This window comes from Corvus hawaiiensis, chromosome 3 (genome assembly GCF_020740725.1).
Source record: "Corvus hawaiiensis isolate bCorHaw1 chromosome 3, bCorHaw1.pri.cur, whole genome shotgun sequence".
Lineage (NCBI taxonomy): Eukaryota > Metazoa > Chordata > Aves > Passeriformes > Corvidae > Corvus > Corvus hawaiiensis.
The window spans coordinates 103,891,396-103,907,808 of record NC_063215.1 but is presented as its reverse complement, the minus strand read 5'-3'; the positions used below and the strand labels follow the sequence as shown (position 1 = coordinate 103,907,808).

General features: G+C 38.4%; 1 protein-coding gene across 3 annotated transcripts in view; it reads right to left on the bottom strand.

Moving 5' to 3' along the window:
* LCLAT1 (lysocardiolipin acyltransferase 1) overlaps nt 1-16,413 on the bottom strand; it is a 113,210-nt gene that overhangs the window by 39,258 nt on the left and 57,539 nt on the right. For 2 of the 3 annotated variants that reach the window (XM_048298232.1, XM_048298233.1), the window contains one exon: nt 12,094-12,210. The exons of the other annotated variant lie outside the window; for it this stretch is intronic. In XM_048298232.1, the coding sequence (XP_048154189.1) occupies nt 12,094-12,210 (117 nt within the window). The remainder of the gene's footprint in view (nt 1-12,093; nt 12,211-16,413) is intronic. 3 annotated transcript variants of the gene reach the window in all.

Here is a 16,413-nt window from a genome sequence, read left to right as displayed (position 1 = left end):
ATGAAAACCTTTTTTCATACTGCCTTAGTTGAAGGATATCCTGTCCTTCTGCTGCATTATTAATACTGCCAAACCACTGGAAAACTAATTGCAAATGCCAATTCACTTAGTGCTATCATTCGGCTCTACAGAATTTTCCATTTTAGCTACAGTGTGTGCTAAGTAGCAGACAAAATATATTTTACATGCAGGTCTCAACCGTCTTTGTTTATTTTGTGACAAAAGCCTGACCAGCATACTGCTCATGTTCCTATTTGTTTATAATTGCTTTCTTAGTGTGTTTAATATTTTTCAGAGAACGATTTTTGTGAAGTGTCATACTTCTGGGATTAAAACTATGCTGGTGCTTCTTTTCAAGATAGCTCTTGATTTTTTTTTCTACATCAGGTATACATAGCAGATTCCAGGGAGGAAAAAACAACATGACATTTCTGCTCCATAAAGCAGAAGTAAAATTTAGTAATGAAAGCCAACAAAGAAACATCACTTGAAAACTAGAAAAACTTTTGTGTGGTCTTTTATTTCTTTGCTTGTTTGGGGGGGGGTTTTGTCATTTTTTTTTAAGAGAAAATCTGAGAGCTAGATGCCTATTATGTAACCATGTGCAAGTGTCCCTTTGACAGACTACTGTTTCCTAAAGTGTAGTCTGGACTACTCATGGACATAAACCCCATCATTGTATTTACAAGATGTGGACGTATGCACTGCTGTCAAAATATAAATCTTCAAGCCTCTAATTTCTTTCATCTATCTCCACTACTTCCATCCTGTTGTATTTGCCACAATGCTTCTACTAAAATAATGAAAATATCTTAGGAATGTGTTTTCTGGATAGCAAAATATTTTGAGAAAACAGTGCTGAAATAACAGCTGTAAAAGAGTTACTATAGAATATTTGAAAATGAAGGCAACATTTCAGGAGTTATAACCAGATACTCTTGAATTCCACCTTTCTCCTAGGAAGAAACTGTTCATTTCCTCAGGTTCATACCTCTTGGGCTCTTCCAGAGAACATTACAGATTATGGAATTTGCTTTATTCTTTCACAGTTTCTCACACAGCAGATCAACTTCAAAGCCCTGCCAGCAAAAGCTCTCCATTCTGATTTTTTTTTTTAACTGTTGTTTGAAATGAAAAAGCATGATATACACAGTTAGAAGCTTGTCATTCTAAGCAAAGAAAATACCAAACTAGCAAAACACGTTTGTTCTCCTGTTCCAAAGCGAACGCCACAAGAGGGCTGCATTCAATCTCCCTTTTTGAAATTCCCACTTCTCAGTATTTAGTTATGCAATCTGAATGTCTGACACTTTCCGAATCCTGTGTTACTTTGAAAAGAGGCAGTGCCCTATGAGGCTGTTTCAGTTGTAGATCAAGACAGGGCATCCTGATAGCAGATGCTTGAACAGTTTCCAAGCAATGTGTACCTACTCAGTTGAGTTCCTCCTCTCAGCCAGCTAATAGACAGCAATGGGCCTTCAGCAAGAGGCCCATGAAACTCATTCTGAACAACCATCTCCTTAGTTTGGGTGTAAAGCAGCCCTGGTCTGCCCATGGTGCTTTCAGTCAGCTTAGAGGGAGTGACAAATAAAACCATTTTGCTTATAAAAAAATCACGGGGCAAATATCCTTATGCATAAATCCACAAAGGTTAAGTAAGATTTGTTTTCTGTAACTGTGTTAATGGGGTTTTTAGACTATAATCCTCATCTGAGACAGTTTGCCAAGAAAGATGGAAATCAATCACCAAAACTCCTCTATATACATACACACAGTTCTGTATGTACACAATATACCAGACCTTACAGGAAAAAACCCACCATTTCAGTCACAGGCTCAAATTATATTCTATCAGCATTTTGGCTGTTCAGTTTTAATGAATTCTGTGCTGTCCACTGCTATCCAAAGAAGAAGACATGAAGAAGAATATGCTGCTGGTTGATTACATGTGCCAGAATACAGAAAGGCACAAGGCTGAAAATCAAGAGAATTTATCCCTTCAAGGAGGAGAATAATCCTCTGAAAACGTTCTATCCTAATGTACAACACTGCTATTATAAATTAGAAATTATGTATATATTTGAACATGGAGTGCATGCTTACGTGCGTGTCTCAGTGTGTAATGTCAACTGAATTTGTCAGCACCACAGGTAGCAGAAATCCTGATGAATCTCCAGAGCCTCTGTGGTTTGGAATGTATTATTAACAGGTTTATTAAATATTTGTAATGCTGTGGGCATGGAGAGTGCACTGTTTGAGACAGCTGTGGCTTAACTGCTACCTGCTCCAACAAAGCTTACACACCAGTGAGATGGGTGTTTCAGAGGTACCAAAACAAAATACCTGCCTCAAAAAGACACAGGCCTCACAGACAGGGTGTGAACAACAGGGAGGAAAGAAGAAGCCACAGAGCCGCTGAGCATATGTTTCATTTAATTCTCTGATACATGCTACAAGAGTAGCCAAGCAAAGGGCTGACAGAGGAAGGCAGGGAGCTTTCAGGTCTGTTGGAAGGAATGCTTTTTGGATAACTGAAGGCAGAAGTCAACTGGTTAAATCACAATGGTGCTGCTGACAGGATGAACCTGCAGAGCACTTAGACAAAGAATCCTTTTGAGGGATGATTTTTCAAAAGCATCCAAGCAGATTTAAAAGAACACTAATTCTTACAGGATTTTAAATGGGACTTATGTCCCTAAGATCTGCCCTCTGTGTTTGGCTTTTAAACGCCAGAACCCGTAGCAACTTCCAGGCAACGCAAACGTGCCATTGCTCACAGATTCCAAAGTCTCTGAAGCATTTTGAGAATGCCTCTCTTCTTTTTATTTATTGTGCATGCTCTTCTTTTCTCCTAATAGATGTCCTTACTGACAGTGCCATGCCAGAATCCATCAGGTCAGGCTGGCTCCTTTCAGAGCAGCGCAGTGAAGGACTGGCGATCAGGAGAAGCCCTGCTCAGGTCCCTGCTTCTGGAATTCTTTTATAATCATCGAGAGCATTTATTTTTATTGTTAGGCTGCAAGGGCAACAATGACTATCTATGCAAACAAAATGACAGTTTTGCATAAGTCTGAATATAGATTATAGGCATTTCAGAGATGCTTATTTTAAGATATTTGTTTTTAATGGTATGAAATAGGGAGAGACACTACTGACTTTAATGTATACTAAAAGAGTTCTCCAACTCTTAACTGGTACCCATTCTACAAATAAATGAATTTATGGGGAAATATATTCACACCCTATAGCTGTAATATACTTCATTACAACACTTAATGCATGTTGCACTTCAAATAACTGGCATGGCACACAGGCAGTAAAGGGAAACCCTTCCTATATCCCACCAATGTTTAGTGAGAACACAGAGAGCCAAGACCTTACTTCCTGCCCTCTAAAATCCTGCAGTTCAGAAGAAGGTTGACAAAATAAGTCCCAAAGACAGGAGTATTTCAGATTACATATAAAGTGATGAATGAGGTGTAGAGTTGAATTTATGCTGAAGTTTATGTTTTGATAAAAATCTATTTTAAAAAGCATTTATGCTCTACTACAATTTTTCCCAAGCTCCTCTGCCCTCTGATGTTTTTCGTTTTTCAGTATCAGTCCCATAGCAACATCCAGGATTCATGGCTGTGGCACTGCTCGCAACATCTCTGGAGCAGAGCCTTGCAAATGATTGCTAAACTCAGGGATCTGAGTCAGCTTGGAAAAGTCTGACTGGGCTGCTGGGCTCATTTTTTTATATCCTGAAAATAGTGGCAGGGGACTGGGAGGAGGGCAAAGGGAAGGAGAGTTGAAGCTGCAACAGCAGAAAGGAATGAAAGAAACAAACTACTTAAGGTTTAATGATACATAAGCAGCATATTTTGCAAGTAGATGAGATTGAAAGTTTTATTACTGTCTTACAGATTTGGAGGCTATATCTGAACAGTTTGAGGATTCCAACATTTCCAGTAACTGAAACGATACTCCATGGACCCTCTCCCCTGCCAGTAATTACTCATATAGAAAAGTGGTATCAGGAATACACAAAACACATTTGCAGCAACCTTAATGCAGCTGGAAATAAAAACAGCTAGCATCTGCAAAAAGTGGAAGAGTAGAGAATCCAAAAAATATGACTGAGAATCTCCTGTACAATAAGACTCTTGATTTGGGATTAGTCTATTCAGTCTGTAGATGCTGCTATTTTTCTAATAAAACACACCAGGAAACATCATCTCCTAACGGAAACTAAAGCAATTAAAAAAAAAAAAAAAAAAGAAAGAGTATGGAAAAAGTATGTTTAGGTTCCTCTCTACTCAAGACTGCTTGAAGTGATTATCTGCCTTGCTAATAAACAGCTGAGAAATGGGTAAGCTGTGTAAAGCATCTGGTAATAGCATGTGAAACAAATAGATGCCAATACTATTCGTTTAGAGGAATTAATTTCAACTTTAGCAATCATTAAATATGCTACCAATCCAACCAACATCACCTGCAAATTCTTGCATCATCGGCTGACAAGAATGAGCAGTAATTAATGAACTTGTACTTTAGCTGAGGCTCACCTATTGTCTGTTGTAAGTCTTTAAAAACAACCATAAAGGTCAGTACTCAAAACACTCAAATCAGATGAGTGACCTTTCAAAACACACACCCAGAGAGATGCTGACCCAGTCTGGACCAGCAGATACACCTTGTTACTCACACTTGTGGTCCACCACCTAGTCAAAGCACATCAACTACCAGAAAAACCTTTCTTAAAAAAAACTTCAAGAGGAGATAAACATTAGATTAAAATCAAAGGGCAGGAACATTTTCATAATTCTGAAGAAAATAATTCCAGTTTTTCCTGAAAAATCATTTTTCCTGAACTCATCTGTGGCCAAGCTTCGTTTTTACATATGCAATCTGATGAGCTAACATCATTCCAGGCCTCCAGTTGAAGCAATTAAAAAAGTCCACACTTGCCAAACATTACCACATGGTTACCACAGATACTGTGTATTCAGAGTCAAGGGAAAACAGTGGAAACCTCTAATACCACTGTGGGGTAACTGCTGGCAAATAGTAACTTTTTAGTATGGTTACCACTGCAACTATTAATAACCTGTGAGGAGGTAAATGGAAAATGATCCACTGCATGGTGTATCTGCTTGTCACAAGCCATGACTCACACGTGAGAGACTGCAAGGGAATTACTGCAGTAGGCGGATCTTGATAGGCTCGAGAATGTAAAACCTGAAATATTTCCGATGTATATCACAGATGAGTGGTGACACAAACAGCAACATGTCACCCTGCAAACACTAAAGAGGCAGCGATTCTTACACCATAAACCCTCCAGTGAAAGGCTGTGCTCCCTTCTCAGTAACAGTGGGGGGTGGAAAGAGGAAAGGATGGGGGCTGAGAGAAAAAGAGTGGTTTGGAAAAAGCAAATCCTTCCCAGGAGGACTGAAACAATGGACTGTTTTCCACAGAGGTGGGGCGAGCAGTGCAGAATGCTGCTCCAGTAAGACACGAAAGAAGAGAAACAGAAACTTCAACGTGTACCAAAGGCAAGAAAATATCTAACAGAAAGCTGGTGCTCATTCTGAGAAGTACATCACAGCCAACACACACAGATGTTTGCAAGACATGGTAATCATCAGCGGTTAACATGATTCTGGAAAAAGTCGAGCTGCCCTTTCCCATGTTCCAGAGTACAGAGACAACTGTCAGCATCTGCAATAAAGCACAACAGCCTGCACCCGATTTTCTGCATTGCTGAATTTCACAGACATGCCCAGCAATAAAAGCGTGCTTTTGAACAAGGTCTCTGCCTTTTTTTTAAATATAACTAATGTTGTGAATTCTTTACTGACACACAAAAGGCATAAAAAGCATGCAAGCTTCAATTTACATACCGATATTTCTGTATCAAAGGCTATTCTATTTAATGCACAGAATCCAATTCTCATAAAAGCAGAAGATCAATGACAGCAGTCAGTGAAGCTCTAATACTGCATTTTCAGCTAAAAACTTGCTCAAAGCTCTTTCACAACGGCTCAGTAATTTCAGAGTATCAGTCTACTTAGTAACATGACTCTGGGAGGAACACATGCACAGAGGAAAAAAAAATTGTGAAGAAAGAAATTCCTTGCATTAAGGAATGATGGTTTAGAGTTGCTGTTTAATCTCTGCAAACCTGATGGACATACGGGTGAAATTAGTTGATTGAGGATCCAAAGCTAAGGCTAATGTGGACACTTACATTTTCCTATTTCGAAAACAGACTGATTTTAGTTTACACAACCGAGCAACCAGCACAAGCAGGCAGGAGCTGCCTCTGAGAGATGGCAGTGCTGGTCAGTGTGCAAGCTCTGGCCTCGCCAAAACCCACAGAAGTCTTGGCAGTGGCCCAACATATAATTCTAGGAGTCAGAAATCTGTTCAGTCACAAAGAGGGAGGTTAAATTGCGTTGAAACAACAAATCTAACCTTCTCTGTCATTTGATGTGGGGCCTTTCTATGTCCCGTACATTTGTTAAACAAGACAATTATGCACAAACCTGGAAACTGCTACATGGTTCTGTCTGAGCACAGAAAAACTCTGCAGGTAATTCAGCAGACACTCCTGTGATCGAGACCCACATGCCTCACCCAGTATTTATGTGAAGAGGAAAGAAACTATGTAATCAAAATTAAAAGCAGTTTATTTAATATGTATATCTATTCATTTATACGCCCCACCTACCACAGCCTGAACATTTCAGCCAATAAATAGACCTGATTTTCACACTTGCATCAATTTTCTCTTTAGAAAATGTAACACACTTAGAAATTGGTATTACTTTGATTTATGTTGGAAAGAACGAAGGGCATCTGTCTTGTAAGCTGTAGGTGCTTTGGACATAAGTGTCATCTATACCAGAAGACAAGCCCTTGGCAGTATCATGGTAGCATTTCTCACTGACATTTCATCAATGCATGCAATCAACCTCCTGCCTCTCTTTCAAAGTCAGAGTATGAAAAAAGCTCTGGGAGCTCGTATACTCTGGCTACTTCAAGCTGAAGGGTTTCATTAATAAATATTCCTGGTGCACAGCAAGGACGTCCAGGCACTGCTCACAAAGACCTGCTGCCTAACCCTGGCTACTTCACACCTCAGCAAAGGGGAGCCAAACCTTGTGGCAGCTTTCAGGAACTGTTAATCATCGTCTCCTATTGACTGTCTTCTGTATTGATCTGCAAATCACAAACTGTCTCCTTACATTATTAGCTCCTAAGTGCCGTGTAAGCAAATTGCACCAGAACGCAAATAGATGCCGTTAAGAGTTCAGTACATAAATATAAATATAAATATGCATATCTAGATACTCAAACTCCCAGAAAAGCATACAGAATCTACGTAATAGTCACTAAGCATCCCAGGATTAAAACATTTACATAGTTTGATATAGAGATAACCTGGACTGAACACCTAAATAAAACTTTCCTGCCTTAGCAATGAAACAGGTTGGAATACCTGCATGTAATTACTGAAACAATTGTAAAACCCAGGTATGAACATTAGAAGATACAGACTAGTTTCTGACTGTGTGTGTAAACATTAATTTTAGGGCAAAACTATCAATTCTGAACCAATCATAGGAAAAGGATGAGAATCACAGTTTCTTTCCATCAGTAAGGATGTGCAATGAAGGCAAGCATGTTAAATTTGTATCTTTGTTTATTTTGGGATGCTGTAGTTGGCAAATGTTATCTGCAAGATTTTTTTCAGTTGGCTAATTATGAACCAGAAATAAATTCAAAGCTGAAATACTGTAATACAACAACTAATTCTGACTAGTCATTATACTGTACAACCAGTAAAATATAAACCCCATAATGGGAACATCCAGTCCAATGTATCCAGCTATTAAAGACTGATGGCTGTAGAGGAAGTATCAAAAAGAGGTCAGTTTAAATTTAATGTTGGCAGAAACAATTGTCTACAAAAGCATGAATAATCTTCTAATGATGCTTTAAAGCTTTAGCTCTGTCTTAACACTGTTTACTTAGTCCAGAGAAAATGCTTAAAAGCCATGAAGCAATTTTAAGAAAACATTCGTAAACAGCTATTTTCTCTTGACAGACTATTTGGCTACAATTACAGATATTATGCCAAGATAATATATGTAATTCAATGAATCCAGACAATATTGAATCAAATCAAACCAGTATTATTTTCCATCTCTTTCAAACTGAGCATTCAAGTCAGCTAAACTTTCAATGTCATTTGGCACTTCAGAAAAAAACTTTATAAAATACAAACAGGTTTGAAAACCTATATGTCATTTCTGGGTAACCTCCTGACCATTTACAGAAGGATCTCACAAACTGGATCTTCATGAGCATTACATAAACCACAAATGTTTTCAATTAACATTGTTAAAGACATGCGTTTATAAAAGTCGTATTTGTGCACATTTCAGCCCTTTTCAAAGTCCCACATTTTGTAAAAGGAGATGAGTTATCCTAGCCCAAGTTCTGCCAAAAATTACTCCATATGTAACATCTACTCAAAGTTTCAGGCTTAAAAAAAAAGGATTAAAAATTATTTTAGGAGATGGTTAAAGAGAGGGATGAATTAAAAAAAGTAATGACCAATGTTCATTTTGATGCCTGGAGTTCATCTTCTGTTGCTCATTCACATGTTTTTACTCCATCTTTCAAAAAATGCTCACCTTTGTTCCCCAAAGAAATACAGTGAAAATCTCTAGTAATTTTTTACCAGGTGCTGATTGAAATCAGGATTCCTTACAACTCAGACAAGACAAATGAATTATTTGATCAAGTGAACAGAATTAGAAAGAAGCAAATCACCTATTTTATTTCTCTTAACGTTCCATCAATAGTCATTAAACCAGGTATCTCCTGCTTGAAAACTAAGAACAGCTGCATTCCTTATTCTCCTGAGTTTATTATTAATTATACATCTAAAGCATGTTCATAGTCTGTGTTTACTCTTGGGTAATTCTATGGTTTCTATGAATGAGAAAACAACAATGTGATCTTTTACAAATAAAATAATATTTTCACTGTTTTGGCACCTAAACGTAATGAAAGGAAAAACCAGTCAGCTTATGCGTGAGTTTCTGTTTAGAAGAGTCAGCTCAGGGGGGAAGAGCTACCACTCATGGAGAACCAGAATGGGGAAAGAAAGGGTATGACTCAAAAGCCAAGGAGATGTATTACCTAAACAACTTTTATTGCTTTTTGGTGGACATTATATAGTTCTTTTTTTCTTAGCTCCCATAATCTCAGCAGTGACTTAGAAACCATCACAGCAGCATCTATGGGCCAAAGAGACCAAATAGTTGAAATAATGACCATATAAGAGAGAAGCCAGCCAGAGGAATCCAAGTGCTTTTTGCCACCTATGGAAAGCAAAGAACAGGTAACTGCTCAGTTTATGCTGGCAGGGTGCAGACAGTGATTCCTCTAGGAATAAACTCCTTTGCAGAGATACAAGCAAAATTGTATTGAAGGTTATTTTTGCCTGATTCTTCATTTCCTATTCAGAAGGGTCACTAATAGTTATTTTTATATAATAACAGGTAACTATGCTACAGCTTGTGATGCATATTCATCGGGGTTCTTGCCAAATTAAATTAGTTTCTTCAACATTTAAAAAGCAGTTAAACTTCTAATGACATTTTCCCCCTCTTTTCATCAACCTATTTTTGGAGCAAAATAATGTACTCAGGCCTGAAGAAAAGACACTTGAGCCTCAGGAATGGAAAACAGCCACGAGCCAAAATGTATTCATCACAGGAGAGCTATGGGGCAATAAGGTTGTCATCTATGCACAAAAATACTTTCAAAGACGTAAACATGATATTAAAATCTCCGCCACTCCCTCCTGCATGTTAAAGTCACACACACTGCTCTATGCCTGCAGTTATGAGGAGTAAAAAAAGAAAATAAATCTATTTTGATGATTATTACTATGATTGTAGCATTAAGACACTTCAGAAATGGGGCCTCAGGTTAACACCATAGCCCATGACAGTCCTGGATTTTGTGTTACTGCCAGTATCAGAAATTAGGATTGTTAAAAAGGCATTCTATCAATTTAAGTAGTAACTCAAACCAGAGCTGCACAATAACACCAAGTACCAACTAGGCCATCTGCATCTCAATATCAACATTGACATCTATGTCGTACACATAAAAAGATAGAGATATGCATATGTATGTAATATACTGAACTATTTTAAAGTTCAGCAACTACAGCTGGGTTTCATATATATATATGTATGTATATATAGACAGATAGATATATTAAAAAAACCCCAAACTTTTCAACACAAATGGTCCCCATTTCGCACACTTGGAAGCAGTTGAAAACCAATTCTTAAATTAATAAGTAATAACCAAGTACTTTAAAATGCTGCTTGAACTACCTTCTCACACATAATTTACTACATAATAGCATACGGTTATAATAGATATAGCTTACGATGCCTATCAAAGTACCCAATATCTAGTAAATTCAACACTAAAGGGACATTAATATTTCACACAATATTTGTCTACCTTAAATAAAAGGGAGACATAAAACCACTTCAAAGGCTGGACTGTTATTGTTTTTCCCCCCCGCTTTCTACTGCATAAAATCAGTTAATCAGCCTCAAATATTTTCCTTTTTATAACCCAAGAGCCTAATTTGAAAAGATTGCTCATAGAGCAATGGAAGAGAAAAGCATTTTTATACAATTAGAAAATTACTGTAAACCACAAAGCTTGTTCTGCAGCAAATACAGAAATTTTTTTAAGTTATTAATATGCTGAGTGGAAAACATTTCTTTAACTGAAAATCTGTTCCAGGTTTGAAATATTGTTAGGCACTAGGTTAACTGAGTGCTGTGAAGTTTTAGGTAAAGCAAGCTTTTGAAATTGTGTATGTGGCAAATTTTTTTACTACAGCAAATTGAGTAATAAACATTCAAGAGAAATGAAAATCTAAGGTGTCCAGCTCCGAATGTGCAATACAAATAGGGTCAAATAGATATACGGTACAACTGGGGCTGTCCACCTGGACAAAATGCCAAAGTGCTTGCAGTGATTTTAGGATGCTTAGTAGGAAGCAGGTAAAATGCAAGCCAGGTCTGCTTCTAAAATCCAAGCGTGGATTCCAGCTAGCAAAAAAAACCTACCAGCAGACCCCTATTCTTTTTAATAATCTGGAACTTCTTCCTTTGGCAGTCAAAATAACCAGCATGTGTTAAACATCTAGAATCGCTTTTCCCTGAAGAGCCAACCTATAAAAAAGTCACTTCATATCTACTGTACATGTTTATTTTCTTCAACCATATATCCTGCAAATATTCACTCATCTGTACTTGAATCCCTGCCACATCTCTGCAATTTAAAGGTTATATCCTGATGGCCTCAAACCTCATCCAAACGCCCATTCCCAAAACAACTCCCAGACATCTCAATCTAACAATCACATCTTCATACTCTGTTCTCCTGATAAAAGGGACTCAACCCTGACCCCAGATTAATACTGGGATGGAAAACCACTTCTGGGTAAAAAACAAGTATCACTCCTTCTCTTACCCACCACCCTGTATTTCACACTTCTCCAAGTCACCATCACCCAAAACATCTGGCAGCACTGGGCAGCCGACTTGCTGCATTTCCACACTGCTGAGCATGCCCTTTGTCCATTTAACATAACTTGTTTACTCAGCTCTCAGACTTAAACCCAGAAGCCTTTTCAGAGAGGGCAGTGACATACATGCCTGTGTGTTCAGTGTCAACCACCCACTTGGGGTTGAGGATGGTATGGGCTGAACTTCCTTGGGATTTTTTCCATTAGCTTTCTGAGGTAAGACTGCTAAACAAGCTAAAATACTTAAAACAAAAGTTGCTTTCACTCACTGCATACCTTCTGATGATATTAGTGTCTCTTACCAACTCTCTCAAATCTCTCCATGTTACAATCATTTTAAGGAGGGTTGCAAACAAGGGCTTGCTTCGTGATCAGTTTTCCTGAAATTACTTCAAGCAGTTTTCTGAACATCAGCTTGGGTAAGATCTGTTACCTTAAAGGGAAAAAAAAGGACAGAGCAGGATTACCTTCCCTTAGACGCTCAACCACAAAGGTGAATCCGGTCGTTCGCGGGTGTAAGACGTACTCGTATTTTTTAAGTCCATTCTTCTCAGCAAATTCATGACTGCGGGCTTTGGTATTGGCTGAGGAGAGAAGGAGAAGCACCACTTTGTGTCACTGTGCATGCAGAGCTTGGATTAAATGGAATGATGACACGACAGGAACAGTACAACAGCAGCTCACACAGTACAGATGTAGAGGCAGACACAAGTGTGCTTTCAGTTGGCCATACCATGGTATGAGGAAGAGCCATGTGGATTGCAAGAAAAGCCTTTTTACCCTCTCATTTAATTTTAGCAAATAATCAGTAAACCTTTCATACTTATCAAATGCAATCTGAAATTTATAAATTAATAGTCTGTTAATAGCTCTCTGTACACCTCAATACCCATTCAACAGTAAAATGTGTTACTTGGCTCAGTTGCGTTCTGGGCTTTTTTCAACTCAAAAGGCACAACATACAGCAATGTAGGTTTGACATTATGAACACAAATACCTTGAAGTCAGTGTTTAGGCATGTTAAACTTATTTCAGAAAGAAAACATTAAATAGAGGAAACCAGTTAATCTAATACATTAAAATGGTATTTTACATCTTCGTTCTGAACTTGCCATGTTTCATTCATCAACCTGTGCTGCACATACCTACCCCATTTTAATCTTTTGACCAAGCACTTCAGTGTCACAACACATGCCTGCCACTCTACACAGAGTACACGCAAGGCAGCTGGAAAGCAGCGTGGCTAAACCCTGTGACAAACGTGTTTCAAACCTCTGATAATCAAAACCCTCTCGTGAGAAAACCAAAAGCCTTCCGGGGCTGGTTGCTAAGAGAGGCCACTAAGCAAGGAAGACATAGACACCAAAGCAAAAACTTCTGGAGACAGGTGGAGAGGAGGCAATTTGTTCTCCTGTGATGTGCAGGAGGCTCTTCCAAGCAGCCTCAGCCAGCAGACAAATGGACTTTGCTGGCTACACTCAGGTCTTTACTGTGGGCCCTGCTGTGCCTCCCCTGGGGCCAAAAGGCAATGGACATATAAAACGTTCCCTTGACAACATGGCAAAAATCAACTTGATCAAATAAATTACTTAATAACTCATATTTATGAAGTTTTACAGGTGTTTAAAAGACAAAAATCTCAGCAACAGATCTAGGGAATAAAATCACTGCTGAAGTAATCTATTTTTTTTTTTTTTAAGCAGAAAAAGATCTTTTTTAAGGGTCCACAGTTAAGCTTAACAGAGATGGGAGATAAAGTAATGGAAAACATATTGCTGTTTAATAATTTAACAGAAGGGATATTTAGAGATAAATCCTTCCCCTTAAAATCCTCATAATTTTCTCCTGTAAAAGCACAATAGCACAAGTGAACAAATCAACAGCAGTGAGAGGTTTCCTTTTTGTTGCAATGCAACATTCCCCCATCTTTCTTTTTTCCCTAAATTACATGACCTCTTTATTTATCAAAAATGCTGGTGCCCCTCCTAAAGGTTTGTCTACCAATTAATAAATACTATAACATATCAGTATACTGAATATTTTTTCCTTGTGACCTATTGTTTCCATGCCTAAGAGTGCTGCTTTTTGTATGTGCAAGCTTTAAGATTCACTGCACAGACTGCCTATGTGATTTGGAGGAAAGGAAAGCTGTTGCACAGTAGCCAAGCAAGTGATTCAGCAAAGAGGATCCAAAGATTTAATTCTTGCCAAATTGCCAAAACGTACAGATACTTGAAAAATACTACAACTTCAAAAAGCATTGCTAAAATTACAGAATGTGTCAAATACTAAAATTACACTTGGCTATGTAACTTTAATTTATCTTCCCTTGGACATATACATTACATCTTTAACCACACAGTCAGAATATCTATTTTTGCCTGCTCAACTACTGCTCCATTCAATACTGCAAATGACTATTCTGAATCAGCAAACGGGGACTTGCCTTGCAGACTCCCACTGCAATGGCAAAACTTGCAAAGTGAGCCATGAGCAAGATTTGGAATGGCTGAAGAAGCAACAGTGATCTGGTATTCATTAAATGCCCCTCCAAAAAATCAGGTTCTACCTCTTAGGTGTACCAGTATTAGCTCAACAACTAAAACTATTTTCTAAGAGGTGACACTGATGACCAAGCGTGTTCCTATAAAAAAATACCCAAATCAAGGGTTCTTTTCCAGATTCTGGGATGATTCAAGTAAAATGTTTTAAATTAATTTATTGCAAAGTTCCTAATGTAATGTATTGTTGTTTCCACAGGACAGAAGCAGCATCTTCTTCATTTTCTGCATATCCAAGTTTGGGTTTCACTTCAGAAAATTTGCAATCTGCATATCAAGTCAATCAGAGCTTTGAGACACAAGTGCCATATAAATCTACATAAAGTGCAGCAGTCTGAAAAAAAAATTCTAAGTCTTAAGCATCTCAAACTGCACCCAGTTAATGAGCACTCAGAAAAAACTCTGTGTGCCTGCTCACTAGCACTTTGCTTCAGAGGGAACATGAAAATGAACTCCTTGGTGTTTACAAAACATTCCTACTTGCACCAAAGAATAACCAAGGAGGGAAAGGGCACTTATGTTCTCTGAGTAAGACCTAATTGATGCTGCAAAGAAAGATCTGGGACCTCCAGTGCCCATTGCCTTGAAGTAATCATCTTCCTCTAAGATGGAAACATCCTTTAAGTGCACCTCCCTGCACTTGGAAAGAACTCACTGTAAACATCTGCAAAACATCTTCCAAATTTCCCTTTACTACACTGCCTTTCTGAAATGTGTGAACAGCTGGACATCAGCACACTGGCCAACACTATTCAGCTATTTCCTGACATTTGTATGCCTGTCTTGCCTCTGGACTGTAAGTTTTATATAACAGAGACTGTTCCCCTCCCCTTTTGCATGACCCTAGTGTAATGGGATTTTACAACTAGAATAATGCTCCCAGCTAATACAACGATCATTGTCATCTGGAAAAATCATCTCCCTCTCCCCTTCCTAACAACTATAAAGCCACAGGTCTTTGTGCATTAAACATTACTTATTACAGCAAGTCAGGAAGGTCAATGTGCTTTGATAATATACTGAAAGCAAGGATAGGGTAACCATTCACTCTACAAAAAAAGTAGGAGTGATGCCCTCCCTCCCCCTCCTGTAATCTTGGCATTGGAAAAAAATCAGTTTCTTACTCTTTTATAACTTATGACTAAATGCTCTGACTGCCATGTCATCCAATGTAAGGACCTTCATGCCCACTGCTGTTTGGGATCCTTGTGCCAGACACCAGTGCCCAAACCTTTGGGGGGAAATTCAGAGCAAATTCTGCTGCTTAACAAAAGGCAGAACATGTGATACTCCCCATTTTATGAAACCCAGAGGTTAGAAAACCAATCCAGGAAATTAGAAACCCATTTTTATATCCTCTGCAACTTGGGAGAATTCACACAACAAACGCCTCTTTAAAAGCCCTTAATCAATAGACCAGGCTGTACTGTCAGTGCTGCAAAACTTAAGCAGATGTCTTACTGTTCCACAGGCCAGTTTATAACAGTCTTAGGTGGAATAATAAAAAAAAGTGAAAGATGCCTAAAAACTTCCTTAAAAAGAGGAAACATATGTTCTTTTCTTCCAAACTACCAACACAAACAGCATCAAGCAGTTCTTGAAACAGAACCTGGAAATGCACTTGGTTTGGGTCTCCTCAATCCCAAAAGGCCACTCACGTCATTTGGTTGGCTACAGGTAATGTCCCCTATCACCAAACCTTCTGAAAAGTTGAGCAAGTGCTGCTTTCTAGGAACAAGTATTTTCTTTCTTACACTGTATTTAAGTCAAAGCAAATTTACTCCCCAAGTTTTTGCTCATCATTCCTATTACGAGTATTTTAACACCTTGGTTCTGCTTGCTGTTAAAAAAGAATAAGGAGAATAAGTTATTTTTATGGAAAGCCACCAGTTTATCAATTGAGGGTGATGTGGGACATTTCCAGAACTGCTTCATGCTCTGTCTCCTCAGGTCTCACACCAGCTTGCCTCTCCTCTGCCGTCTCCTTCAGCTAAAACATGCAGCCTCTCAGAGCATGTTCTGTGGGGTGGTGACAGGTACAACCATTCAGTTTATTTGAGTCTTTAGACACTTCTGCAGAGCAACTACCAAACTACATAAAAATACAAGAATTTAAGGGTTCTGGCCAAAACGTCTTTTTTTTTTTTTTTGCTCCTGCACCACCTTTGGTAAATAATTTGATTACATTTTTTCCCATTTTTCTCCAAATACCATTTGCCACACTGT